The sequence below is a fragment of the Rhizomucor pusillus genome (assembly GCF_041956525.1).
Source record: "Rhizomucor pusillus strain CBS 183.67 unplaced genomic scaffold VTP01scaffold_20, whole genome shotgun sequence".
Taxonomy (NCBI): Eukaryota; Fungi; Mucoromycota; class Mucoromycetes; order Mucorales; family Lichtheimiaceae; genus Rhizomucor; species Rhizomucor pusillus.
This window is the reverse complement of record NW_027192162.1, coordinates 364,584-390,910: the sequence shown is the minus strand read 5'-3', so window position 1 is coordinate 390,910 and position 26,327 is coordinate 364,584. Positions and strand designations below refer to the sequence as shown.

Genomic DNA, 26,327 nt, shown 5'->3' with positions numbered 1-26,327 from the left:
TAGTTTATCAGCTTTCTTGATGCTAACGTCAACTGGGAAATAATGGATAACCATTTTTCCTTTCCAAGAGAAAGGATTGAATCTTGCGATCACATTCCCTTTGATTTTTTATACGGATAAGCTGGTTGGTCGTCATAGCTGAACACGTGCAGGAGCTGATACTTGGTTTTTGTCGAGGAAAGAGGTCAACAGTCGGACCTCTTGAGCTGCGCATACATTTATTCGGTCTCGGCATTGCTCCTTCCGAACTTGTGGCAGATGCTACTGCCCTCAATACTCATTTCGAGCATCGCAGCTGTAGTCTCTGCACAAAGCTTTCAATATGGCACTCGTTTCCCGGAAAATAAGCTCTATAGGCTATCTCCTGGCTCGATCGGTCTAGATCGAGTACACGGCGCAGTGGCTGCATTTGGCGATTTTAATGGCGACAAATAGTAAGATTGGACCACGTCCTTCAGGCGTATCTGGAGCACTAACCACCCTCCCTCTTGTAGCACTGATTTATATATATTAAGTTCTGATCAATCATCTATATCGGTGTATACCTGGCATCATCGTACGTGTATCGTGTATGTGCTTGTCACGAATACGTTTTACCTGACCTTGTCACAGAGAACTATACATTTTTATCACCCAGCACATCGCCTCAAATATCGATCCATGATTTTGTAATTACAAATGTCATACCTGGAGATTTTACATACGATGGAAAGCTGGACCTGTTGGTGATGGGCCAAAAGGATCCAAGAAGTGATCCAGACGGAGAAATAATCATGCGCCTGTATAAGGGGGATGGAAATAGCACATTCGGTAAGTTCAATTTGCGGAATAGAAAGTATGACGCGCAATAATAAATGTATCGCATCATAGATCCAAACTTCTTTTCCATACCATCTGCAAAAGGCAGTTTGCCTATGGTTGTTGACCTGAACGGAGACATGAAGCTCGACTTGCTAGGATATGCGTGGGACGGCCAAGAACAGCTGAGCATGTGGATAAACATGGCCGATCAGTCGTCAGCAAACCAGTCCTCCATATTTAACCTGTAAGCCCTCATTAATCCATCCGTGCAAACACCAAACTGATCTACAGCGTTGAAATAGCAGTTCTGCAGCATCCATTCTTGATCCGAATTATACGAATAAGTGCACATGGGCAAATCCACATTCTAATGCGGTTATCGACTTGGATGGCGACTGCCGAGCAGGTAAGTCTGCAAAGTCCTATAACGGGTAAGCAGCAATAAACTCACATATGACAGATTTATTGTTCGTCTGCGAACATCAAGCACGACAGACTTTACAAATGTGGATCAACGAAGCTGCTGACGGCTATCGGATATCTCATCAATTGGATCTACCGCCTGGCGCAGGACCTTTGACTTTTGCCGATATGGGTAATAGAAAATGAAAGTACAAGACATGACCGTAAAACTAACATACTATAGATGGTGACGGGTCTATCGACATTGTATTTCCTGTTAGCGATAGGTCCCATCAAGAAATCCATATCGCGTACAACCAACAGATTGATCTTTGTGCTCAGTCCCATCTTACGAATGAAACAGGACCTGCTTGTCGACGTGCGAACAAGCTATGTGTCGGTGATCCAGATTATGCATTTAACTTGGAAGACCAGGGCAGCGATGTAAGCGAATCAGAGAAAGATCTGTCGCAATATCTTCTTTTGCTCAATATCGTATGACTTAGTCTTACGTCGTATTCAATCTTGATCCATATCTTGATCCCGATGAAACTATACAAACAGCAGATAAATCATTCCAAGGATTGTGGCCCGTACCTGCAAGATCAGGTGAACTACTGGCTTCTTTCTATTTGCGGATGCAAAGATAGAGTTAACAACAATATTGCACTAGGAGACTATAATTTGGATGGTTACCCCGACATTTTGGTCACGACTAGCAAGAGAGTACTTTTATTCGAATCTATCCTCTGCAGCAATGACTTATGTTCAGCAGGTGCAACCAGTCGTTCTAGGCGCACACTTCAGGTGGTTCGAAAAGGCGTGGAAGCGTTGACAAACATCAAGAACCCGCGACAAGCGACATTTTTCGATATTGATGAGGATGTACGTAAGATAGTATAATGAAATAGTACACAAATTAACTCCTCCATTTGGACAGGGATCTCTCGATATTTTAGTTCTTCAGCTTGATGCGTCTTCGACCAGCGCCAGCCGTGTGCCAAATTTCATCGTTAACAATTTCTTCAACGATGCGTTCTTTCTAAAGGGCCTTGTTTCCAATGGCGTGTGTCCCAGCTACTGCCCCAATGAACCAGCCTTCCCTGATCCTAAACCATACGGTGTGAATTATCCCGGAGCTACATTCAAGTTTACCGTCTTGGATACTGCCGGAAACAAGAGAGCGCATATGGGTAAGTTCGTTACGTTATCGAATCGCTGTAGATCCAGTAATGGCTTACTTTTGAATAATTGTAGTTGCACAATTGCCTCAATCGTCTTATTTGCCGCTACAAACGCCTTACTGTCTGATAGGTTTGGGCCGTACCAACAACTACATTGAAGAGATGTTTGCAGGCGTGTCCAGAAACCAAGTAAGCTTTATTGACCTTGCAGACGGTTCTGTACTCAGACTGAAATATCGTTTCAGGAACAAAACTACTTGTTCTACGAAGGCGTCATTCCAAACTCACAGCTTATTTTCATCCCTTATCAACCATCTGACGTGAAGGATAGCTCATCGTAGGTTTTAAAAAGCTCTCTCGCCGATCTTGTACGTATCACTTACCTTTTCTTGTAGCTGGAAAGTCGAACTTTACGTGCAACCTGGAGATTACGTACCATGGGTACTTGCCGTCCTCATCGCTGCAGCCCTCATTCTGGGAGGTGTTGTTGCAGTTCTATACTGGATGGAGAAGAGAGAAGATGCCATGGAAAGGAGAAAAGCTTTGCATATTATTAATTTTGATGCTTTGTAAAATGTATTAAATGTCATCTTCGAAAATTATTGCAGCAGATACCATCATACTCAGAAAAAGACTAATGGGAATTACTATACGCACAGAGAAGAAAAAGACGAGCGACATAAACTAACATGTGGGCCTCTCTCTAGGCGGATAACACAATTAGATATTATATGGATATATTTCTTATTGTAAAGCGCTTGGGAAGTCGATAGCTGTATGTGGTTTTGTGCACAGTTGAGACTATTTGGACCACTTTCACATTCCTTTCTTATTCGCGTAACTATTAAATAACATTGAGTAACATTACCGATGATTTTTCCACATGCTCACGACGGCTTCCAAATTTTGGACATATATCATATCCTTCGAGATTCGAGCTAATCGAACCAAATGTATAGCTAGAGCTTTATGCTCCTTCGACCCATCGTGACTTTCTATTTCGGTGAAAACGTTGTCATACAGGGTTTCCCCAGCGATTTTGTTGAATTGCTCATGAGACCTACTGGGATCATCACTTGTCTCGTTCGGTGCGCACGATCATTAGAGTCATTTTTACACGACATAGTTGCTGGTTTAATGCTGGATGTATGATTGTAATCAAACATAACTCGCCAATATCTTCCGCCACTTCGCACCATCGGTCTGGAGATTCTTCGATTCTGTACCATTCGTCACTTACATATAAGGCGACAGAAAATGCTGATGATAACTTAGCAGTGCTTCGATGTTTTCGCGACAGCATTGAAGATGCTTAAAGCCGGCACGAAGCCGAAGCAGATCTGAAGCTTTGCACGACACGGAAGGGAGTTATCAGCATAATTGACATCTCTATAGAAGTTACAGCAACAACAAAAAGGATGCATTAAAAGAAAAAATGAACATTGCGTTGATAAGTTGGATGAAGGCTGCAAGGACACGAAGTCAATATATGATAAACATTGGATTCTGGAATTGAGTGAGGATATAATACATGTCTGTACAGTGAGTCTCGTTCAAGTTCATTCTCAGTGACTTCCAACGCTCTCGCTACTTTCAGAATTTTCAAGCACGTCCAGGTGACCGGGGTCTTACCGTGGATTCGCTGTAGTAAGTCCTCACTTCGCTTTGTTGCAAAAGGTATTTCTTTTATTAGAACCTTTTTCTTAGATATTATGCAAATACGTATACGTGTTTGCTGATCCGAGCATCTTTCGACAGCTTTATTTGCAGAATCGACCTATTTGTATCTGACAGAGAATTTATTTCATGGAAAACACTTCCCCTTTTTGGAGAGGAGCATGTCACGTAGATGCCATGTATTAATCTAGTGCTCATCCCGAGGAACAGGTAACATTCATTGCATTCGTCCTTTCCAATAAAGGGTCTAGGCCTGTACGAAAATATCCAACCGGTCTTCTACCTGTTATGACTTTTATATACTATATGTTTGAATGTCATTATGGCTATCCGGAATCCGAGGTGCAATGTACACCCTTCTTGACATGTTCGTTGAATATCCTCATTACATTGTTGCGCCTGCGGACGATATCTTAATCAGCATAGTTTTCGTCGTCATGCGCAGAGAGGCTGATAAAATTAATGCAAGTATTCCCATCAAAATGCACATAGCGGAAGACCACTTACTTCTGAGAATTCCCTGTTTTCATACACCTGCTGAAATGTCGGTTTACAAGAAAAGCATATTTAGCAATGTACCAGACGAAGCGTTTCGCGGCTAAATGTTGCATATTGTCTCATGTGAAAATGACGGAAGGGTCGGATATGCTATGTTCGAGTTTCACACTCAGCCCCCAAGAAGTACAAAGATGCATATGACAAAGATAACTTTATTTTCATTGACAGTATCATTAGAGCTTTTGCTTTTGTTGCAGGGAAGTGCTGTTAGCGTTGGGATGTGCAAAAAGAAGAAATCGATTTGAGTTTACGGCGAATATACTATCATGCACAGCGGATATTGTACTCACGCCGAGCCGCGAATCGAAGCGAGTTTATCCGCAATCTGTTGCAAGAATTCTTCGGTTGTGGAGTAGTGTTCGCGTTTCATGCTAATTGATAAAGGTGGATCTATCAGTAAATAAATCATCCACGGGGTCAGATGATCTTTGGCTTACTCTTTCCCGTAGATAGTCAGGGCCAAATCCTTGGTCATCTTCTTATCCACGTCGATAACATCGATGCATGCTTGTTCCAAATCCTTGCAGAACTGAGCTAGTTCAGCGTTGTCATCGAGCTTGGCACGGTGTGCCAAACCGCGAGTCCATGCGAAAATCGAGGCAATCGGGTTTGTGGAAGTAGGGTTACCCTTTTTTATCAGCGACAAACATTAGAGGTTGATCTGATTATTCCGATATTTTATATTGCCTTCCTTACCTTTTGATGTTCGCGGTAGTGTCTGGTCACGGTACCGTGAGCAGCTTCAGCCTCCACAGTCTTACCATCAGGAGTGACGAGAACAGAGGTCATCAGACCAAGCGATCCGTAACCCTGTGCGAGAATATCAGACTGTACGTCGCCGTCGTAGTTCTTGCAGGCCCACACAAAACCGCCCTTGGACTTGAGCATTTGTGCAACCATATCGTCAATGAGACGATGTTCATACCAAATTCCAAGAGCATCGAACTGTTCCTTGTAGTCCTTCTCGTAAATAGCCTGGAAGATATCCTTAAAGCGACCATCGTAAGCCTTCAAGATGGTGTTCTTTGTGCTAAGATACATGGGCATCTTTCTGTCAATGGCAACACGGAAGCAGGCATGGGCAAAACCTTCGATGGACTCATCGGTGTTGTACATGGACATGGCGACACCGCCGGTCTTCTCAAAGGTGTAGACCTCGAACTTGCGGGGTTCGGAGCCATCTTCGGGAGTGAAGACCATCTCGAGCTTGCCGGGTCCGTTGGTAACAAAGTCCGTAGCACGATACTGACAAATTTGAATTAGGTAATCGCCTACGAAAGTACAAAATATACCCTTTCGAAAGTATCACATACCTGATCACCGAAAGCATGTCTACCAATAATGACAGGCTCAGTCCATCCAGGTACAAGGCGTGGAAGGCTCTTGAGGACGATGGGCTCACGGAAGACGGTTCCGTTTAGATAATTGCGAAGGGTGCCATTAGGCGACTTCCACATTTTCTTGAGGCCAAATTCTAAATGCTGCGTGGTAAGCGTCATGTCTTTCTCTCTTGAACTGGCGCATCCAACGTACCTTCAACACGGGCTTCATCCGGTGTGATCGTGGCACACTTGATACCAACGTTGTACTTTTTAATGGCTTCGGCAGCTTCTACAGTGACTTGATCGTCGGTCTACTTATGTATGAGACTCTATGATATCCCAATGTCTTGCAAAATCCATTACCTTATCTCTGTTAGTAACACTCAAGTCATAGTACTTAATGTCAAGATCGAGATAAGGCAAGATGAGCTTTTCCTTGATGAACTGCCAGATAATTCTGGTCATTTCATCACCATCAAGGTCGACAACGGGATTCTTGACAACTATTTTGCTTCCAGGCATGATTAGGAGACTATGGGAAATGGATAGAAAAGAAAGAGAGAAATGTTCGGTAGCAATTTGCGCTGCCTTTTATTGCGGTAATTGATAACGGAAGATTAAAAGAGCCAAAAATATTGATCCTATGGAGAGGTAAATTGTGACACGCAGTAGAGAGTATAACCGCAGGCGGAGAATTGACAAATGAAACGAGAGTCGTTCGTACACACCAAAATGGATTCCTCCAGTGTGCAATTGGATAACAGCAGCCATTAGCACGCTTTCCGTCCCTGATTTTTCGCAGCATAACCCCACATTTTCGTGATAAACCCCGCCGAATCCTTCCCGCGCATCGGCGATTCTTACATCCATCAACTCCGTTATGTCGACGGTTCTGCCGCTGAAGTGAGATTTACTTTTGTGCTTGTGAGAATCGAGAATGATTCGGCCGTCGATAGCTTAGTTCTTCGAGGTGGGAACCAAATTACTGATGGCCAATAAGGCATTACGATGGCCGCGTGCTTCTTGGACTCGAAGATAATTTTCCATAGACATACTTGGATGAGATTCCAAGGAGGATTGAGATATGGAATCTGAAAAAGTCTTCCACTAAATGGATGAGGCATTCGTCGCTGTTTCTTGAGGATCCATTTACATGGTACATACTGGGGCAGAATGTCTGATGTCCAGTCTACAAATAGATCCATGTCGTGTCGTGTGGTGTCGCGAATTCCCGATACATTGTAAGTTCGCTAAGCTGGCTCTCGTCAAAAAAATGGTCGGCACCCACGCAGTTGCTCACAGCACGTTCCAAAATATCACGTATTTGAGCACATTCCAAGTCCTCCACGCCATCTTCGAATAATTTCGTCTTTTCTGCGTATATAATCCTTCTGATGATGGTTTTATCCGTGAGATAGTTTTCTTCATTGTCCATCTACTGAAAAGGATCAGTTCATATCACTGGTAAGTCATATGATATATGCTCTTAAAGTTCCCCCCAAAACGGCCTCAAAGGTTTTCTGGACACTTGCAGACATAAAGCCGTTCGTTGGGATTTGTAATGACGTCGAAACATTGTTGAGGGGATTTCCTTCGGACACAACATTTAAGCCCAGCGAGCGTAAGTCCTGCGACGCAACAACCTACCCTTCCGAAAGTTGTCTCGAACAATACAATGTTTAATTTGTTGAATCGTCGATTTGAAAACCGTGAAGAACTGAAACAAGCTGCCCAGGTTATTGCGCACTGTGGTGGCTACGCCGTTACGACGAAGTCCAGCAGCGTTCGTCACTTGTGCCTGCAGTGTCGCTGTGGAGGAACTTCCCGCGACAACCAAGGACAGTTGATTGGTGCTTACACTTCATGGTTGCTGCATTTTGGGACGACACTAACAAACCGTGTTGAAGGGGCGCATGCTGCAATCAAGGATAATTTGACTTCTTCGGGAATTATCTCAGACAGATATATACATTTCCAGGTAAGTGGAACTGCTGTAGTATGTGGCATCTTAGATATATATGTGGTATGATCTGCACTACGAAAGTGGGATTACGGAGAATATGAATATCTGATAAAGATTGAAACGAAGCAGCAATAGCAAGATTCAGTTAATTTGTATGATGGGAAAGACAAGCTGGGCAAGTGATTATTTTGTTGCAAAAGATCAGGAAGAGCGGATAGAAAGTTTGGTCGGCAAAGTTCTTGCTTTGCAATTGAAGCTATTAAGAAGGAGCTTGTCAAGCCAGTAGTTTCAAAAGATAGTGACCAGGACCCCGAAAAAGCAAGTGCAAAACAAGAATCAATTATTAACATTCCTGGCTGCATCAACTGCCCGCTGCTGCACCATACCTCTTAATGTAATACCATCCCGATGGTTACTTTGTCCTCATACAGAAGGTACACTTGCCGTCCATACAGGTTAACACTGTGTTCTGCAAGCGGACCTTGTATTTGCTGAAGTGTAACCAGAGAACAAGCCAGGGTTTGGTGAAATTTCAGCAGTCAGCCATGAGAAACCTATCGATGTGAAGCAAAAAGTGCAATCATTATTGTATAAGACTGAAGGACGGTTGGAGGATGCTGGAGACGACCAAGGCAGACTTGCTATGATAGTCCGCATAGAAGCGGTCATGGGCCATGAAAGATCTTGGAAAGACCTGCAGCCACCCAGCAAAATTAAGCCCAAGGGCAGGTCACGAGGACGTGGACGTCTTCCCACGGCGAACGAGCTACTTGACAAGCAGATACGAGAATAAGAAAAACTTGATCGATAGCGTAGGCCATTGAATTCTCAAAACGATTCACAGACTGGTCTGGAGAAAAAATCACAAAAAGCATCACAAAAAGACTCGCAATCAGAAGAGAATAGACGTCCATTCAAAAAGATACGACTTACTGTAAATCCACCATCCTCGTGAGTATTCAAGAACCTGAAGTCTTTCTAATATACGCACTCAATCTTATCACTTGTTTTACAGATCCTCGTTTCCTGCATATATATACGAAGCTGCCGTCAGTGTGATTTCCGTAAATTCATGGTAGATTGGTATCTCTGCTACTAATGTAAAGGCAGATGGTAACTGCGGATACCGTGCATTTATGATCGGCCTCGGGGAAACTGAGGATGCCTGGAGAAACGTTCGGCTTCCGTATCTGCAGGAATTTACAATACCACCCAGAGCATTATATTCGACGTTTTGGTTCACCTGACGATTACAGAGCAGTCAGAAGCTTCTCACAGTGGTATGATGGTCCACGTGATGCTGAGCATTGGATGCCTATGCCACTCTTGGGTTACGTCCTAGCAAATGCGTACAAGCGACCAATTTATTTTTTTTCTACCCTGGATTCGTATACCTTTCTTCCCGATAACGCTCCCCCGAACAACAATTCTCCAGTATCTTCGCTGTTGATGAAGCATTCAGCGCGTTATGTAAATATTCGCTTAGCTTTGGTTTCGCCGAATCCTCGAGTCATCAAGCCCTGGAAAAGACATGCAACGAAGGATAGCCTTGCCTGGGAGCATCGGCTTACGAAGCCAAAGGGTATGTGTATAAACTTTTTCTAGAGCATTACCCTAAGAAGATCCAACGGAGCAAATAGACCTTGAAGATATCTTGAACCCATCACAACGGATATAAAATTTCGTCCGAAACATATGTATCTATATCCTAAACTTATAATGAAATTTCATATAGCTTGTAGATTATGAGCTGAAATGGCATCTACAGTAGTACGCTAGATTACTTCGAACGATTGTTAGATGTTGTGTCCGAGGCCATGATATTCTGAATATGTTGTGTCCGACAGAGAAAAATGGTGTGTCCGAAGTAAATCCGCAGGAATAGTGAGGACAAATTCCAAGAGCGCGTAGGCTTGGTTCGCAAGTTGGAGGGGACTGACATGGATTTCAGGACCAATTGCGTCTTCCCTCATGAATATGCCTTCACGTCAACACAAAGCGCATTATGTCCTGGTGAAAGAAAGTTTCGCCTGCTGTAGTCACTGTGCTCAAAACACGAGCGCAGACAACCACCATTTTTGGGCACGATCTCTGCCTCAGATCTGATTAAGTGCTGCCTGAGGTTACCACGGCCGCCAGCTAAGAAGAGGAAGCTAGGAAGATATGCTGAGCTTATGAGCACGAGCATCGTAACGGGTCACGTCTTAGATTCTTGAAAGGCCGCAATGGCTGAGATGGACCAGTACCCGCACATGAAGAGCTATTACCCTGTTATGTATAACGCCTCTATTCATAAGTCTGATGACATTGCTAAGCACATAATATCCTTGGTTACCGTTATGCTTATCTGACTTTGTACTCTCCCGTGCGCAACCCAATTGAACAGTTCTGATCAATCGCCAAGAGCCAAGTTAAAACAGGTCCTTAGAGAAAGAGAGTTGATGACCTGTCCAGGATCAGTGAAGCAGCAGTAGCTTAAAGTTGAGCGACTACAAAGACTTCATTTTGCATTCTCATAAATGCTCAGATAAGTACCGCAACAGAAAGCAACTTCGATTTGCTCCTCAAGATGAATTGGTGCTAGGTAACTTTGGTCTATTGAGTCTCCCGCTCTCTCATCGCAACTTCAAATCAGTCCCGCCTCGCTGGTGATGATCAAAGCATTCTTAATAGAGCCCTAAATATAATACTGTGGTCACTCCAGCATTATGTCTCCTCAAGTACATAGAGAGATGGTCTATGGGCTCAGGCCCCGCTAGTCTTAAATTCCTTGTGGCAATGGAGATACTTTCCGAGTCAGTTTTCTTTCTTGCTCTGATTCTTATTACAATTTGCAGGAATCAAGTAGATTCCTCTGGCGCCAGGGAGTTTTGTTTTCTTTCATCACCATGTCACCTATGATTACATACTCAATGAATTCAGCCTGCGGATTACAAGTTCTTTTGCTTAGCGGGTTATGCGATACGTATTCGACTATAGTCGACCGCAGAGAATCTTTATGCCAGCCTGTATCAAATTTCCATATGGCGACGCTAATGGAGGATTCAGATGCAATAGGCGCGGCAGACGTAAGGCGCAGCTCAGTAAGCTCGAAGTTGCAGACAACATGCAGAATTAGCAAATGCATTTTTTAAGTGATTTATACCTGGCTAAACTGATGGTGAAGAGATTTATTTTGGTACGCAGATGAAGCAAGCAAATAAGGGGGGACTCAGTCGGTCCATTAGGTGGACGGATTGAGCACGCACTTGTCTTGTGCGGACGGGAATGGAAAGTTGGTAGCAATCCAAGTAAGATGTACGTGTATGCTCTTAGTCAACCAGCTCGAGGTGTCTATGTCTTTGATTCTGTTCTTGAGTTCAATATTAGCTGTGCGAGCCGGATGCTGCCGTTGTTTCTCCCTAAGATTCCTGAAAGTTACCTTATCCTCATAACCTACTAATGCTATTATTAGGAGCTTATCATAAATAGCCTGTGGTCCGTGGAGGATTACATCAACAGCGACTCTCTGTCGGACAGCTCAGCCGAGTCCAGTGACTCCCGTGATAGCGTTTATATCTCACCAAAAAACGAAAGATAAAGGCTAAATAAAGTGCTTCTGCGCTTGATGCAACCCATCAATAGTTTAAAAGGTATGTATGTACTTTGATACATTGTCGTTTATTAGCTACTAATTTCGCTTTAGTCTCTAACCTTGCTGTTCGCCTCTCAAGGGTTTTTATCATCGACTATATACACTATTATTCTAGGTGCGTAACTATGCCTCAAGTTGCTGTTCATTTGCTGTTTATTGAAAACAACAGCATAGTTCATCAGCCATAGCTCATCGGCAGCATTATTCTAGAATGAAGGTCCAATCCTTTCTCCAAAGTGTATCATTGTAAAATGTTGGTTACTGACAAAACAGCGCATTGTTATCTTACTGCATGTAGCACTATAGTTGCAGCTGGGGGTCTCAATAATAAAGTCTTGATGATATTATTACATCTGTCTGTATCCATATATTACTGAAGATCTTCATTTTGCGCCCAAATGCTATATGCTAAAGTTGTACACAAGTTCGTGATTTGTACGAATGACCACGGCGCCATTTTAGCTTATGTGATTGCGCCGCTCTATAAGGGGAGATGAAACAAAAGCATGGGTATAGCAAAATGAAGGGAGATCTAGTATGGATATGACATATAAGGGCTATGTATGTGGACTTGCCGCTCCGCAAAAGCCTTGCCGGTGTGCCCTAGGACGAGCTCTGGATTTCCTCGATATGAAGGATACGATCCTGATAATGCAATGGCCTCAGAAGAACCACGTCAATTCCAGCTAATCCATCAGATACCGTCCTAATATAAGCAATCTAGGTACAATTTGTGTACTAGTAGATATTGTCATGTTCCCAGTTACCATTAATATGATCCATCCCGTAATTCATTTATGTGCTGTAAGATTCTTTCTCTGTTTCGAGCTTCGAGAAAGTTGTAAACTTGACAGCTTCTTCACTATTCAATTTGTTGGTACATTTAGAACGTTGTAACTGCAACATAGCAAGCTTATAGTTGAGACTTAATTATAGAGGTTGTTCAACCGATTAGGCTCTGATTAAGATTGTGCAGCGGAACGGCAACACTACGATGAATCGCACTGCTGCACTGTCAAAGAGACCTGGCAGGCCTGCTCTGCTTAGCGCAGAGAGTCCCGCTGTTCACATACCATTCGTGAAGTCTTACAGGAACTGTCTGGTACCAACAGCCAAATCTCTTTCACTTGCTTTTAGCGAACAAGCATCCCAGCCACCCGACTGGGAAACGGTTATGCGCTACTGTTAGTGCCTAAGCAAAAGACTTCAGAGAAGCTCGTTAGATTCAGAAAAGGGTAAGAAAAAGTCGGAGCATGAGAACTTATCTGGTAGGTTTCTAAATCCTTAAGAAATAGCAGCAGACGGGTGCTCAGGTCCGATGATGACATTCGGCTATTGAGGAAGCGATCAAATTCGATCTTGTTTACACTATATCCCAGCAGTGTTAGATGAAGAGTGAACCTCTTGTGAGAACTTCAGGAAGCTAGTATCGATTGCTCTCGCCACCCATGTTTGGTATCCCGTCAAGCGGAGAGGGCAGTTCTGACAAGATGCAACTGCTGGCGGAAAACCAGTGCACCCGTTTATGCAAGACTTGATTTAAAGCGTGACGATTAATGTAGAAATTGAGCTATTTATTGAGGAAAATATGTTAAAGCAAGAAGGTGTATATTAACACAGTAGAGCTACATACTACTTGATTTTGGTTAAAGGTATTGAACGAGAGATAATCAAAGATAGGATAAGAAAAGAAAACAAGAAATTATAAATTCTGTCACTAGGTGGCGCCAAGCCAAGTGCCCAAAATTCACACTTACAGTGCAGATCGAGTATGACCCTCTGGCGTTTGTCAATCATAGTAGGACAAGGACCAGACGATAGACCGGAGGTAGACTCAGGTACTATTGCTTACACCAGAGAACATGCGTCTTTATTGTTCTATATTTGAAGTGCCGCAGACGGCTTTGCCCTCCCCTTTTCGCGATTGCTATAACTGTCACTCTCCTCGACATTATCTCTTTTATCAAGAACGAATGGCCTCATTTTCCGATCTTTCGATTCTATTAAAAAGGAGGCTTTCTACATCAAGAGGACGGAGAGACTGAATTTTGTAGCGTAATCAACAAGATAAGCCGGTGGAGAAAAAGCCATGACACGAAGAAAAATGAAATACGCGTGTGGGCGCTTGACCAACGGAAGAGAGACTTTCCAGTACGGTATAAGAGAGTAATCCTATTCCATAAGTAATTGGATGTTTTGTGGTGTAGGCTTTAGTACAACATCCGCAATCGAGTATTGGACCTCAATTACTGAATACCAGTCGACGGTGGAGGCTACAAAGCGTTCAAAAAAGCGGCAAATCAGAAGGTTTCGTATTGTATGATAAACGTTACTAGCATCCAGTATTATATCACGTTGGATTGGATGCATGACACTCTGATGAAACTCACAACTTTTCACTGTGATGTATTGTTGCGTCTGTCGAGCACACGCCAGAGCCGATTCTGCAATAATTACATTTGGTACGGAATGCAACGGAGGTCTTTTTTGCAAGTAAAAATGACTAGAGGGAACAAGTACAAACGTCTCTTTCGTAGGCGCGAAATCTGAGTATGTTTCAGCACCATGCTCCCTGTATGAATAGCATAAGACAATTTACGCGCACAGACTACGTAGCATTATATGCACATGACAGATGCCAGTGCCCATTTGTGTATCTGCAGCAGTTCTAGTTTTTCCCCCGGTCGAGAAGCCATTTTTGGAAAAGTACGGGGTCCTTCCAAGAGAAGGAGGCTGAACAACAATTGACTCCTTTTCATACAGCTGCTAAACTTTTTGACCTCACTTTTTCCTCTTTGTTTTACTTCCAACAATAATGCTTTTATGTTTCAGGGTCTTATTGCTTGGATTATTTGCTCTAGATATATTGCGACCTCATACGGTGCACGGCTCGATTATTCCAATGTTAATCACAACTCATATACTGTTCCTGAGGTCGCGACCAGCATTCGACAGGTTGATGATATATCTATATTTTACGTTTTACACTGCTGCTATGACCTACATCTATCTGGGCATAACTCTTGGCGAACATATTGGGCTATGGTCGCGTAAAGAAAGCATGCAGGAGCTCGATTGTTTTGCAGCACTTGGCGCTTCGACCAACTTGGGGTCAGATGACCTCGGTACCAGCGCTCCGGCCACTAACGACGTGGAACCCGCTCTGGATGAAACCAAACGTAATAAGGCAAGCATTTCCTTGCAGCAGCAGCAGCAACAAGCCCCTTTATCTGCCCACCGGGAAGACGGACCATTTTCAGATGCAGATGATAACTCAACTACAATCACCGCACCGAGCAGCAAAGCACACAGCTTGAACTTGGAGCCTATACAAGATGCGCAGAAAACAGCAGCAACTGAAAACAATCAAAAGCAGAATAAAGAGCCATTTGAGAAGAAAAGGGAACCTGAGCCTGAAACTTCCCAAGAACCCGAACCCGAACCTAAACCGGAGTCAGTAACCCACGGAAATGGCACAGCACCCAAACCCTCTTCGCTGCTTGCTATGGTAAATAAGAATGTGCCACCATCCAATCAGCAGCAGTTGATGGTGCCAAAAGCAAGCAACGTCAACAGCACTCCCTCCACCGAATGCAAGAGCATCACTCCACAGCCAGCGCCACATCCAAAGAAGAGTCGATCTCTAAGCTCTTTCTTCAGACAAAGGCGTCCACCTCAAGTCTACGATGGTGGCGCAAACAGAGAAAGCATTGATCGTCAGGCACACGGAAATTCAAAGCCAAGAGTTGGGTTAACCCCCTCTGTTTCTGTACAAATCCAACGCAAGCCTTCAATATCCTCTCGCATGCAAACTCGAATCAAAAACTCCAGTAAACGCGTCTCTTCTCTGTTTCAGAAATGATAGCATCTACACATATCTTAACTCTGTATTATCACCCACCCGTGCTGTAAATTATCATGATAAATATGCATTTTGGTCTGCGCTATGCTGTATATCTCTTTCTCTCTCCGCAAAGCGCGGCCATCCAAAATGGACCATGATCGCCGTGGAGTCTCAAGCGATTTGTGGTTGAGAGTTGGTACTCTTTATAAATGGCATTATTGTGCAGATCTAGGCAGACATTTTACGCCGCTGCCCTCCTTTCTGCTTGTCGCAACTATCACCCCAATGGAAATAACATACTTTAAAGAACATCACGAAAATTTCGATCTGTCACGCTTCTACTAACTGTCGCAAATAGAAGGCAGAACAACCGCAGAGAAGCATTTCAAGAATACCCTCATAAATTCTTGCAGCCTACGCTCGGAGTCTGCTTTAAAGTCATGGGCAAAGCGTATGTACAATCAAACAGGAAAGGTTGTACTGTATATACCAAAATGGTTGAAGAATAATGGCAACAAGCATTCGGCAAGCATTCGGCCTACGGACTTCCTGCCGCTACTACTCATGATGCGCTTTACTTCTGTTTACATGGATTTTACATGGATTCAATCAATCGATATTTCTACATACTTCTTTTGGGGTTGAAATAAGTCGTGACTTTTTGGAAAGAACTCCACGGAGATTGTTCGAAGCCTGTTCGACTTTGGCGATATCAGCTTCGTCCGCAATTTCAATAAGAAATATCTACATAGTAGGCACGAACGTGAGACCTCCGTTTCTATGCCTCAGGATACTGTAACTTACTTTCCATGCGATCAAATGCTTCAACATTTTCTAATAGAACTTTTCGGCAGCATTATGTGCCTCAATATGCTAAGCGCGGCAACTTCTGTCACGGCAAAAACATTCTTGCATCTCTTAACAGCAAACATATAACCTTCCAGGCCTACTTTAAAGCATCGAGTCTGCATTTTATGTGATAGGTATCAAAACAAATACATACCGATCCAATCCATCCCAGAATATTGTAGTGTGTCTTTCTCCTCTGGCTTTATAAGCTATATCAAGTCACCAAACTGCATCTCTGGCTCTAACATTTCTCGTCTGTTATATAGGATGTCCTTAACATCCTCTTTTAACGTTCACTTCCTTGTAGTATCCATGGCCTCGAATTTGGTTGGAGAGTTTTCCTTAGCAGAGGGTGAGTATGGAAAGACTAAAACGGAAGGACTCTCGGTCTCTATGCAATCATCGCAAAGCCGGAAATATATCACCTACATAGTTTCTTTCCTGCAATCTTATCAGCTTCAAACTGTAAAATACCATGATTGCATACGCTTTTACAATTTACTGTAGTAAATTAGCGCCACGCCAGTAAGCACGACGAAGCCGCTGGGCATCATCAAGGATAGAAATAATTTCTGAGTAACTCAGCGGGCACTTCAGGAATTACTTGGCCAAATCAGCCATGTTTTCATTATTGTTCTGCATTTCCCTTCTAGGAATCATTGCGTGCAGCTTCAGTAAAATGGAATTGTGTCGGTTTGCAGCTTTAAATTACGATATGAAATGCTCTGGCAGCTGTTGATAGCATAGTAACACCTATTGGATCGTCCCATAGCAATTGTTACTAAATTTATTGGCTTGGTTTTCTTTTGCATCTGCACAGTGTTACAAGAGTTACACACCGACTGGCTGATTGGATGGGGATTGGTCGCCTGCCTTCAAGGGGATCCAGGATCCCTTAAAGTAAAGTCCAGCGTAGCTCGAAGCAAGTCAGCATCTATTGTGCTCGCAACCAGAAGCAGAGGGTTGCTACGTATTAGAAAGTGTGGAAGTGACCTGTAAGATCGAATGTTTGTCCAAGTTGACATCCGCTGCCCATCAAGGAACTGTCATCCAAGCCGACACGAGTGCTTGAAACTCAGTCCCAACCATCAAGCCGAAAAGTCCAGACGTGCCTTTTTTTCTTCTTTGCACTTCCTCATCTCATCTGCTCTACTCTGAATTACAAACATGGTCGACCACCACGAAGATGACGACTTCGCCCCTACCCAGACCGCCGGTTACAAGCCTGGCGAGAAGAAGACCATGGAAGAATACCGAAACTTGGACGCGCAGGACGAGTCTCTGAACAAGTGGAAAGAATCCTTGGGTCTCAAAGATGCTGGTGAGCGTGTTACTGCCGTTTCTACCACATTCCCCTGCCTAACTCTACCCGGTACAATTTAAGCTCCTGGTCCTTCTGATGATCCTCGGAGGGTAAATACGCGAACCAGAACGCTTTCGATGTACCTGCCTTCTTACATAAACTCCCGTTGCTAGGTCGTTGTTGAACAGATCGCTCTTGAAGTCGAGGGTCGTCCAGATGTCGTCGTCGACCTGTCTACACCCGAAGCCATTGAAAAGGCAAAATCTACTCCCTTCACCATCAAGGAAGGTGTTGAATACCGCATGAAAGTCAAGTTCCGGTAAGAATAATTCACATTCTTCGCGTATCTAAAACTGAATCGAAACGACACAGTGTTCAGCACGAAGTCGTCTCTGGCTTAAAGTATTTGCAAGTCGTCAAGCGCAAGGGCGTCCGTGGTAAGTAATTGTCTGTGCGCGTAGCACTAGAAGCAATAGGCGATCTGAGCTGAAAACCATGCTAGTTGATAAGACCGAAGAAATGATCGGTAGCTATGGTCCTTCTGCCAGTGCTTACGAGAAGAAGTTCCAGCTCGAAGAAGCTCCCTCTGGCCTCCTCGTCCGTGGCCATTACGACGCAAAGGTACATATTTATATTGCTGACATTTTTGCACTGCATCAAACAGCGTTAACTTGTGTGTTGCAACAGAGCAAGTTCATCGACGATGATGGTGTCACCCACGTAGAGTGGAACTGGTCCTTTGATATCAAGAAGGATTGGTAAAAGAAGCAGAATTTACCCAAGCATCTTTTCTGCTTTTCCTTCCCAATCTTTTTTTATCCACGCCCCGTTAACAAATGAACCTTAAAATAAACCGGAAACATGATTCCCAAAGTACAAGACTTTTTTGTTTGTTCTTTCTTTTGATTTTTGACTTTTTCAATAGTGTGACATGTACAGGAAAGAAACGATGAAGAGACAACTTCTATGATTTTGTATAGACTTATTCGAGAGTGACGGTGGCACCAACAGACTCGAGTGCCTTCTTTAATTTCTCCGCTTCGTCTTTGGGAACGGTTTCCTTCAAGACCTTTGGCACGCTCTCGACAAACTTTTTGGCATCAACCAAGCTCAAACCAGCAAGGTTCTTGACTTCGCGAATAACCTTAGCCTTTGTAGCAGCATCCACCTTTTCAATCTTGATACTGAATTCAGTCTTCTCTGCCGGTTTCTCCTCCTCTGCCGGGGCAGCAGCAGCTGCACCTCCTGCAGGCATGCCACCCACGGGCATACCAACAGGCATAGCAATTTCCTGGATGTTCAAACGGGTCTACAAACCAGCAATAAATATTTCGAGCATTCTAGAGATTCTAACTGTAGTTATTATTACCTTCAATTGGGCAACAAGCTCGGAGGTCTGCAACAGCGTCAAAGTTTCGATTTGATCAACAATCTGTGCGATTTTAGGATCGACAGCGGTGGAATCGCCCGGGGTGGGAAGAGGCTTCTCGCCTTCGGTGGCGTAGGTACGACGAGCAAAGCAAGGCACTGCCATGCTACAATTATGTTTTAGTTGTAAATCGAGAATGCAAGAGCTAGAAAACCGTGTCATACCGTGGGCTCTGTCGTGCGGCGAAGGAGCGTGTTAACAATTTGGTGGAAGACCGAAGCTGAAAGTACTCTGCATATTAGCATGCGCTGTAGTAAAGTCGAATGTATGCGTCGTACCATGGCAATGAGCTGGTTAAAAGTATGTATGTAGCGGAAGAGAAAGAGGTTGTAAACAAGATAAAATCAGTGACTTGCAAACAGTTGCGCTGAAAGAAATTCAGGCACAATTGGCAAACGAAAATTGTTTTTTTGTTTCCTCTGATTATGAATGACATGGGGATAAAGAATATAGTACTACTAAAGAAATTCAATTAAGCTTCTTCCAAGTAACGATATTCAAATCTACATGCAGAGTTATATAAATATGTATCGAATAATGGAGAATTTGAATTTTGCATACCTAAATTCGGTTTTCTTTCGTTGGCACCAAGCACCCTCGTAATCAAAGTAGACATAGGTGCCTTGTTCATAATCCTCCGTTATTACCTTTGGTTCTTCGTGTCGCTGGAACCATGTCAGGTATTTCTTGTGGAAACGCCAAGATTGCTTTTTCAGCTCTTTTGCAGCAAGATACCTGACCACGAAATACAACCTTCAGTATATTTACACAATGCTTCCAAAATGAGTGTAGACTTACTGTTGGTAGGTGCCTTGCTGGTAATAGAAAACGAAAAACAGCGCATCCATATCAAACTTTTCAAACAATGCCGGGTTGTCAAATAGGTGTAATGGCTGCTGAGGATAATAATTCGGTGTAGGATACGGGGTGCGAGGCTGGTAAGATTTTGGCCGCTCGGAATCGATAAGGTCAGGAATATGCTGAAGACTGGCATCCAACATTTGTTGCGTATATAGCATGTCGCCTTTTCCAGCTCCTGCCATGACTCATTTGCATCGGTTGGAGTGGACAATTGATTATCCTGTACTTTATCTTACCTTTAGATTTTACCGCTTCAAACGCAGGGGCCAAATCGGCCAAGGAAGACGGTAACCGTGATTCCACTGTTTCTGGTACCGTAGTTTGACCGGATGAAGTATCTGATACCTTTACATTGTTTATTAGCAGCAGAAATCTCTTGCGTTTGATATTGACCTACGTTTGTGCCTGGATATTGAGACGCCAGTAGAGATGACGGTAAAGATGAACCAGGTGTTTGTGCACCAGGTTGCTGTGTTCTTTGTTGTTTCTGTGACTCGGCAGATGATGCACTGTGTTTCGATTGATCCACGATTTTTGGTGGTTCCGCCCACGCATTCTCGATTGGTTTATCATGAGCTAAAGGACAAGTTTAGTCATGTGCAGATAGGAGTAATATGGAATGAGACTACCTTTGTCCTCTGTCTTTCCGGATTGCTTTGCCAAAGTATCCTGTGATCCAGCAGAAGATACTCCTGCAGCTGCTGCTTGAGCATATTTCAAACCTGTTGTATTCGGTGCCGGACTCTCGACCGTTTGCTTCGCCATCGATGCCATTGAAGGCGTTTTCAATGGGCTTACGTTGGCACCTTTCCACCCAAGTCAGAAGCCGCAAGCGCAGCGGTCCATGACTAAAACTATTGCTTACCTTCATCTGGTGAGGTTGGAATGGATTCTTCTAAGCGTGTTACTTTACGGTTCATCACCGACAATAAACATATGTAACTTACTTGTTTTACTGCTCGAATCGACGTGTGATTTAATTGCACGACCAGCATTGGCGGGTGACTGGATACTTGTTAGTATATTTAGTGCTATGCATGCGGTCTATTACTAACCTCTTCATCTTTGTCTTTCGTTGATCGTTTTGAGACTGGTTTGGTTTCTTCGACCTTCTCCGTCTGCACATCTGTTTTCGCTGTTGAGTTATAAGTTAAGTTGCTCTATCCGACATATCCTGTAATCATACAATCATGCTGACCCAAGTAGTCGTCAGTGCCGATGGCATAAAGTTCTTCTTCTTCCTCTAGGTTCAAATCGTCGTAGATTCCTTCATCCTCCATGAAATCAGGTTCCTGTAAGCACTGTTTAATAACATTTTCGAAAGCAGATGCCAATAAACCTTCTCTCGTACCTGATTGGAGTCTACATAGTATGCAACAAGATCTTTGATGGCAGTAACCTTAAATTCATCATTCTTGAGTATTCAGTATCGTGCTATCAGAGCTACACGACCTACCTTTTCCACGGCTAAATGGTCATTTTCCAGCAATCTCAGCGTAAGCTCTAACCGGTTAATGTGCCATTTGTATCGCTCCAGGCGTTCTTCCAATTCTGCAACACGTTCTGCTTTCGAGTGATCCTTTTTTCCACGTTTTGAGCTTCCTTGCAAAGTTTCCAGCTCTGCTTCTGCAGTTTCGATTTGCCGTGATAGCTCTTCCACCATGGAAGTGATCCATTCGCACGTATCGAGTTTTTCCTTCTCCTTCGGGTCCATCTTTTCTCTCTGTAACAGACCTTCTTTTGAAAATGCCTTTGTTTTCATTTCCTTTTCAATGGCTTTGAACCGCTCCATTTGCGATTCAATCAGTTTTCGGTTTTCCAGTAATGCACGTTTGTCTTTGATTTCGTTGGAAGAAAGCCATGTCTTGATTTGATCGCGCAGGCGTTGCAGCTTCTTAATCTCCTTTTTCAAATCTTGCTCGTATTTTTCTTTCTGATTATTGTTACTCGTTGATTGAATCTTGTCGAATATAGTCTCAAAAGTCTCAACGCCTTCGCTGACTTTCTTGAGCACTCGGTCAATCTCGGCTAGAGGAAGCCCAGTTAGTTCCATTCAAACAGAACAGTTTCTTTTACAGAATTCCTCAGAAAAAGCAAGCTCATAAAGCAATCGAACAATATATAATCGCTAATTAGCGCCAATTACTCACTCTGCAGCTTTTTCATAGACATGGTGTAAGTCTTTGACAAAGCGGAATGAACGAAAAACGATGGATATACCGCTTCCCCTCCTCGTCACGTGGCATGACGTCGTGGCCATTTGAGCGGGACGCAAATTCCTCACCTCATCCCAAATCCTGCAAAACATCTAAGCAAGTGGCAGGTTTCTCGGCGTTTGGAGAAACGGAAGCAAATGTTATTTTCTAAGCTTTATTTGATCAGAGATTCTTAATAAATATGTATGGTACAGAGATTGGCGTGAGCTTAAGATCTTGGAGCACGGATTCACATTTTACCTAATAATAAAATGATATGTTACATATGGTTTATGATAGAGTGTTATATAAAAGATGATAAAGTATGCATTAGATCCAATGGGTTACTCGCATTTCCGGAGAGACACTTATGCAATCGGCGTAAAGTGCTCATCCACGAAGAGCTACACCGGAAAGCTCGGAATACAAGGAAAAGGAGCAGGAGGAATGAAGTCAAAGAAGCAAAAAAAGAAAGTCGTAGGATGAGCCTGAAGGGGAAGGCATGTCTAACCGGCGCTGAACGCTTTGTATTTTGTAAAGTCATCGAGTTCCCAAAGTCACTATTCTCTAAAAGTTCGTCAGATTTCATACCAAGAACAGCGTCTTATGCCAGAATTGGTTTATGTTAGATTTTTACTGCAAAGCGTTACTCTCAAACATGAGGGAATTCTGAGACATGCGTTAACGTTGTTTTGCCTCAATTGATAAGACATATACCACTGCATACATCTTACAAAGCAGTGGATATCAGAGCGCCAATGCGGGGCTTGTCTGGGTTGCAATTGTTTTCTCGTCTAAGGCGAAATCTTCCCAAAAGTTTTTTGAGCAAGTTTTCCGCTGTCATGAGCCAGAACGACGCCAACAAGCTCACGCAAGCGACTTCAAAGCTGTCGCTTAATCCCAACGCATCAGAATGGAAGCCAAACTTCGCTGCCAAGGAGTTTGTTCCTGGAGCTGCTTTCGTTGCACCCAAACCAGCTCCCGCCCCTGCACCAGCTCCTGCTCCCGCTGCGGAATCTGGTAAGATGCAAACTTACCTGACCGATCCGACCTGTTCGATTTACTAACTATCAACTTAGCTGCTGCGCGAGTTGTAAAGCTTACTTCCAGTGCTCCAGCATCCAAGCCTGGTATGTTTGTTACTAAGATCCCACAGACACATTCGATCGAGTTCTAATTACATCTTATTGTTAGAAACTCCTGCTCCTACTCCAGCTGCGGCTCCTGCTCCGGAAAAGAAAGCAACTCCAGCACCCAAAGCTGAAAGCAAGCCAGATGCTTCTAAAGATAGCAAGAAAGATGCTGAGGCTGCTATGGGAAAGGCTGCCGAAAAGGTCGACGCAGTCAAGGAAGAGTTGGAGACTGTTGACGATGAAGTCCTGCAGGATTTGTACGGCAAGGAGCATTTGAACATTGTTTTTATGGGTCACGTCGGTATGTCTCTGTTACATGTCTGGATTAAAATTTGCTCATCCTGATCTAATCGACAAATCATAGATGCTGGTAAATCCACTATGGGTGGCAATATCCTTTATCTTACCGGGATGGTGGATAAACGTACTATGGAGAAATACGAAAAGGAAGCTAAGGAAGCAGGAAGAGAATCTTGGTATCTCTCCTGGGCGCTTGATACCAACAACGAGGAACGTGCAAAGGGCAAGACTGTCGAATGTGGTCGAGCATACTTTGAAACCGACAAGCGTCGCTACACCATCCTTGATGCTCCAGGACACAAAAACTATGTCCCAAGCATGATCAGTGGTGCCTCTCAGGCTGACATTGGTGTTATGGTCATCTCTGCTCGTAAGGGTGAATTTGAAACTGGTTTCGAACGCGGCGGTCAAACTCGCGAACATACTATGTTGGCCAAGACATCTGGTGTAAACAAGATGATCATGGCTATTAACAAGATGGATGACCCAACTGTCGAGTGGGATAAGGCTCGGTATGTAGCAGAAGGATATCCAAGACAAAAGAAATTTATCTAAACATATGATTGTGTATAGCTATGACGAAATTGTAGCAAAACTGACTCCTTTCTTGAAACAAACCGGCTACAACCCGAAGACTGATGTCTACTTTATGCCTGTTAGCGGTTTCACCGGCGCTAACATCAAGGAACGCGCCGGTTCCAAGTGTCCTTGGTACGATGGACCTTCTCTCTTGGAATACCTCGATAATATGCAAGCCTTGGATCGAAAGCTTAAGGCGCCTTTCAAGTTCCCCGTTGCTGAAAAGTACAAGGTAAATATGGACGACTATTGTAGCGTGCTCTGCTTCATGCTAAATGTAACAATATAGGATATGGGTACCATTGTAGTAGGAAAGGTTGAATCCGGTGTTGTCAAGAAGAATCAAAGTGTATTACTCATGCCAAACAAGGTAGATGCTGATATACATTATCTGTTGGATGATTAAAAACTGACTCTCGGGTTTTTAGCGTATGTGCGAAATCTCTGCAATTTTCAATGAAACTGAAGACGAAGTGGACCATGCTATTTGCGGTGATAACGTCAGAATCCGCTTAAAGGGTGTTGAAGAAGATGCAAGTATAACAATGCATTGAGCTAAACGAGAGTTTGTAGCTTACGATTACTATAGGAAGTCATGCCTGGCTTTTTGCTTTGCGATAAGCGAAGCCCTGTCAAGGCTACCAACGTTTTCGAAGCTCAATTGGCTATTCTCGATCACAAGAATATCATTTGCGCTGGCTACACTGCCGTCATGCACGTCCACGCTGCCGTAGAGGAAATTACGCTAAGCGCACTGCTTCACCTCATCGATAAGAAGACTGGAAGAAAATCCAAGCGTCCTCCTCAGTTTGTCAAGCAGGGTCAGAAAGTTATTGCAAGAATTGAAACTGCTGGTCCTTTGTGTATAGAAACCTTTGAAGAGTATCCCCAGCTGGGTCGATTCACCTTGCGTGATGAAGGTAACGTATATTATATTCCGTTTTTGTTTAGTGTTTTGTCTCCGGTATTAACTTCGATTGTGCTATTAGGCAAAACCATTGCAATTGGCAGAGTTACCAAGGTCCTAGAAAGCGAAGCACCTGCCGAACAGTAAATTGGAGAATAAAAGCATGTGAGAATGACCTTTTAGGAAAAGAAATAGAATGCTCGCTTAATATTCCCAATTTTCATTTGCATCTTGTATGATATAGCTGACTGTAACTTCTGCAGACACTGTCACATAAGCTTTGTCACTTCCTTCACCTTTGTATAGACTGTTAGTACTTATAAATTATCTGCAGTTTAGTAGGAGAATACTAACTGCCTGTACTAACTGCTTGCAAAACCTGGAATAATGCCGGGGTGTCCTCCTTTTGTAGCTACTGCATTTTCCTTGTGTTGGATAAGGGTCAATTTGCGTCTGCTTGGTGGGCGGTGCGCAAATTCACTCAGCTTTCCATGCCTACAATAGCAGTACAGACTGCAGACGGCGAGATCAATCAAAATGGACGAAGTTTGGCGGCTGATGCACCACCACAGCGGACACGGCACATTGTTAGCCTCAATAACGTAAATAGCTGCCCGATCTGCAGCGAACGACCAGGCCTGCCGCTTGTACCGCCATTGAACTTCGCCATGGTCGCCCCGGGTGTATACAGATCGGGCCACCCAAACAAGCAAAATTTCTCCTTTCTTCGAAAGCTCGGGCTAAAAACAATAATGTACTATTCGTTATCTGGTTTTTATTAGACTATTCATTCATACATCTTGTAGGTATTTTGCAAAAGAAGATTATCCGCCGGAAATGAGACATTTCATTGAGCACGAGGGAATTGAATTGATTCACTATCGTATGGAAGGAAACAAAGAACCGTTCATTGAAATCAGTCACGATGATATTTCTCATGCTTTGGTAAAACTATTGGATGAACGTAGTCATCCAGGTATGTGCCGCAGGAAACAGAGCGTTTGCGCACCCTTGTACTGACTTGGGAATTCTGCAGTGCTTATACATTGCTTGAAGGGCAAGGTAACTGGGAGAAAAGTACTTCTATTCTATAGCAATAACCTGATTGATTTACAGCATCGAATTGGATGCCTAGTCGGATGCCTGCGAAAGATCCAGCGATGGTCGATGACTTCCATTTTTGACGAATACCGCAAATTTGCAGATACCAAAGTTCTAGCAGATCAAGAGGTAAGTCTATTCTCCATCATCTATTATACCAAAACTAAACGTCAAGCTTCAGTTTATCGAGACTTTCGACCACGAAAGCGTCCCATTCGATCCAAAGTACCAACCCGAATGGCTTTAGAATTACAGCTTTGTTTACAAATGTATATATTTCATACA

At 43.5% G+C, this 26,327-nt stretch overlaps 12 protein-coding genes across 12 annotated transcripts; 8 read left to right on the top strand and 4 right to left on the bottom strand.

Moving 5' to 3' along the window:
• Positions 1–258: 258 nt before the first annotated feature.
• On the top strand, positions 259–2,960 carry VTP01DRAFT_5185 (uncharacterized protein; the record flags this gene model as incomplete). The annotated part of the gene is made up of 13 exons (XM_069383949.1): positions 259–434; positions 495–556; positions 613–810; positions 871–1,045; positions 1,104–1,207; positions 1,262–1,396; positions 1,448–1,647; positions 1,710–1,812; positions 1,877–2,088; positions 2,144–2,396; positions 2,461–2,576; positions 2,633–2,724; positions 2,783–2,960. 13 exons carry the CDS (start codon positions 259–261, stop codon positions 2,958–2,960), a joined length of 2,004 nt encoding a protein of 667 aa, XP_069235785.1.
• A 1,948-nt stretch (positions 2,961–4,908) lies between these two features.
• On the bottom strand, positions 4,909–6,466 carry VTP01DRAFT_5184 (uncharacterized protein; the record flags this gene model as incomplete). The annotated part of the gene is made up of 6 exons (XM_069383948.1): positions 4,909–4,993; positions 5,060–5,250; positions 5,319–5,867; positions 5,936–6,096; positions 6,156–6,255; positions 6,308–6,466. 6 exons carry the CDS (start codon positions 6,464–6,466, stop codon positions 4,909–4,911), a joined length of 1,245 nt encoding a protein of 414 aa, XP_069235784.1.
• A 356-nt stretch (positions 6,467–6,822) lies between these two features.
• VTP01DRAFT_5183 (uncharacterized protein) lies at positions 6,823–7,149 on the bottom strand (the record flags this gene model as incomplete). The annotated part of the gene is made up of 1 exon (XM_069383947.1): positions 6,823–7,149. One exon carries the CDS (start codon positions 7,147–7,149, stop codon positions 6,823–6,825), a length of 327 nt encoding a protein of 108 aa, XP_069235783.1.
• A 470-nt stretch (positions 7,150–7,619) lies between these two features.
• Positions 7,620–8,700, top strand: VTP01DRAFT_5182 (uncharacterized protein; the record flags this gene model as incomplete). The annotated part of the gene is made up of 2 exons (XM_069383946.1): positions 7,620–7,922; positions 8,503–8,700. The coding sequence occupies 2 exons, from the start codon at positions 7,620–7,622 to the stop codon at positions 8,698–8,700; spliced, it is 501 nt and encodes a 166-aa protein (XP_069235782.1).
• A 368-nt stretch (positions 8,701–9,068) lies between these two features.
• On the top strand, positions 9,069–9,585 carry VTP01DRAFT_5181 (uncharacterized protein; the record flags this gene model as incomplete). Its single annotated transcript, XM_069383945.1, has 2 exons — positions 9,069–9,489; positions 9,548–9,585. 2 exons carry the CDS (start codon positions 9,069–9,071, stop codon positions 9,583–9,585), a joined length of 459 nt encoding a protein of 152 aa, XP_069235781.1.
• Positions 9,586–11,514: 1,929 nt separating this feature from the next.
• On the top strand, positions 11,515–12,730 carry VTP01DRAFT_5180 (uncharacterized protein; the record flags this gene model as incomplete). Its single annotated transcript, XM_069383944.1, has 3 exons — positions 11,515–11,539; positions 11,593–11,621; positions 12,497–12,730. The coding sequence occupies 3 exons, from the start codon at positions 11,515–11,517 to the stop codon at positions 12,728–12,730; spliced, it is 288 nt and encodes a 95-aa protein (XP_069235780.1).
• A 1,626-nt stretch (positions 12,731–14,356) lies between these two features.
• On the top strand, positions 14,357–15,403 carry VTP01DRAFT_5179 (uncharacterized protein; the record flags this gene model as incomplete). The annotated part of the gene is made up of 1 exon (XM_069383942.1): positions 14,357–15,403. The coding sequence occupies one exon, from the start codon at positions 14,357–14,359 to the stop codon at positions 15,401–15,403; it is 1,047 nt and encodes a 348-aa protein (XP_069235779.1).
• A 1,998-nt stretch (positions 15,404–17,401) lies between these two features.
• On the top strand, positions 17,402–18,299 carry VTP01DRAFT_5178 (uncharacterized protein; the record flags this gene model as incomplete). The annotated part of the gene is made up of 6 exons (XM_069383941.1): positions 17,402–17,555; positions 17,619–17,647; positions 17,711–17,856; positions 17,910–17,974; positions 18,040–18,158; positions 18,225–18,299. The coding sequence occupies 6 exons, from the start codon at positions 17,402–17,404 to the stop codon at positions 18,297–18,299; spliced, it is 588 nt and encodes a 195-aa protein (XP_069235778.1).
• A 220-nt stretch (positions 18,300–18,519) lies between these two features.
• VTP01DRAFT_5177 (mitochondrial 54S ribosomal protein bL12m) lies at positions 18,520–19,247 on the bottom strand (the record flags this gene model as incomplete). The annotated part of the gene is made up of 4 exons (XM_069383940.1): positions 18,520–18,846; positions 18,907–19,072; positions 19,131–19,186; positions 19,245–19,247. 4 exons carry the CDS (start codon positions 19,245–19,247, stop codon positions 18,520–18,522), a joined length of 552 nt encoding a protein of 183 aa, XP_069235777.1.
• A 191-nt stretch (positions 19,248–19,438) lies between these two features.
• On the bottom strand, positions 19,439–21,999 carry VTP01DRAFT_5176 (uncharacterized protein; the record flags this gene model as incomplete). Its single annotated transcript, XM_069383939.1, has 13 exons — positions 19,439–19,469; positions 19,528–19,701; positions 19,765–20,002; positions 20,064–20,172; positions 20,225–20,403; positions 20,457–20,633; positions 20,693–20,719; positions 20,775–20,832; positions 20,883–20,962; positions 21,026–21,119; positions 21,179–21,226; positions 21,284–21,855; positions 21,978–21,999. The coding sequence occupies 13 exons, from the start codon at positions 21,997–21,999 to the stop codon at positions 19,439–19,441; spliced, it is 1,809 nt and encodes a 602-aa protein (XP_069235776.1).
• An 865-nt stretch (positions 22,000–22,864) lies between these two features.
• Positions 22,865–25,088, top strand: VTP01DRAFT_5175 (uncharacterized protein; the record flags this gene model as incomplete). Its single annotated transcript, XM_069383938.1, has 9 exons — positions 22,865–23,042; positions 23,102–23,152; positions 23,217–23,456; positions 23,520–23,967; positions 24,029–24,266; positions 24,324–24,404; positions 24,463–24,567; positions 24,624–24,954; positions 25,024–25,088. The coding sequence occupies 9 exons, from the start codon at positions 22,865–22,867 to the stop codon at positions 25,086–25,088; spliced, it is 1,737 nt and encodes a 578-aa protein (XP_069235775.1).
• Positions 25,089–25,432: 344 nt separating this feature from the next.
• VTP01DRAFT_5174 (uncharacterized protein) lies at positions 25,433–26,289 on the top strand (the record flags this gene model as incomplete). Its single annotated transcript, XM_069383937.1, has 5 exons — positions 25,433–25,695; positions 25,748–25,917; positions 25,978–26,003; positions 26,058–26,171; positions 26,224–26,289. The coding sequence occupies 5 exons, from the start codon at positions 25,433–25,435 to the stop codon at positions 26,287–26,289; spliced, it is 639 nt and encodes a 212-aa protein (XP_069235774.1).
• Between the last annotated feature and the right edge of the window lie 38 nt (positions 26,290–26,327).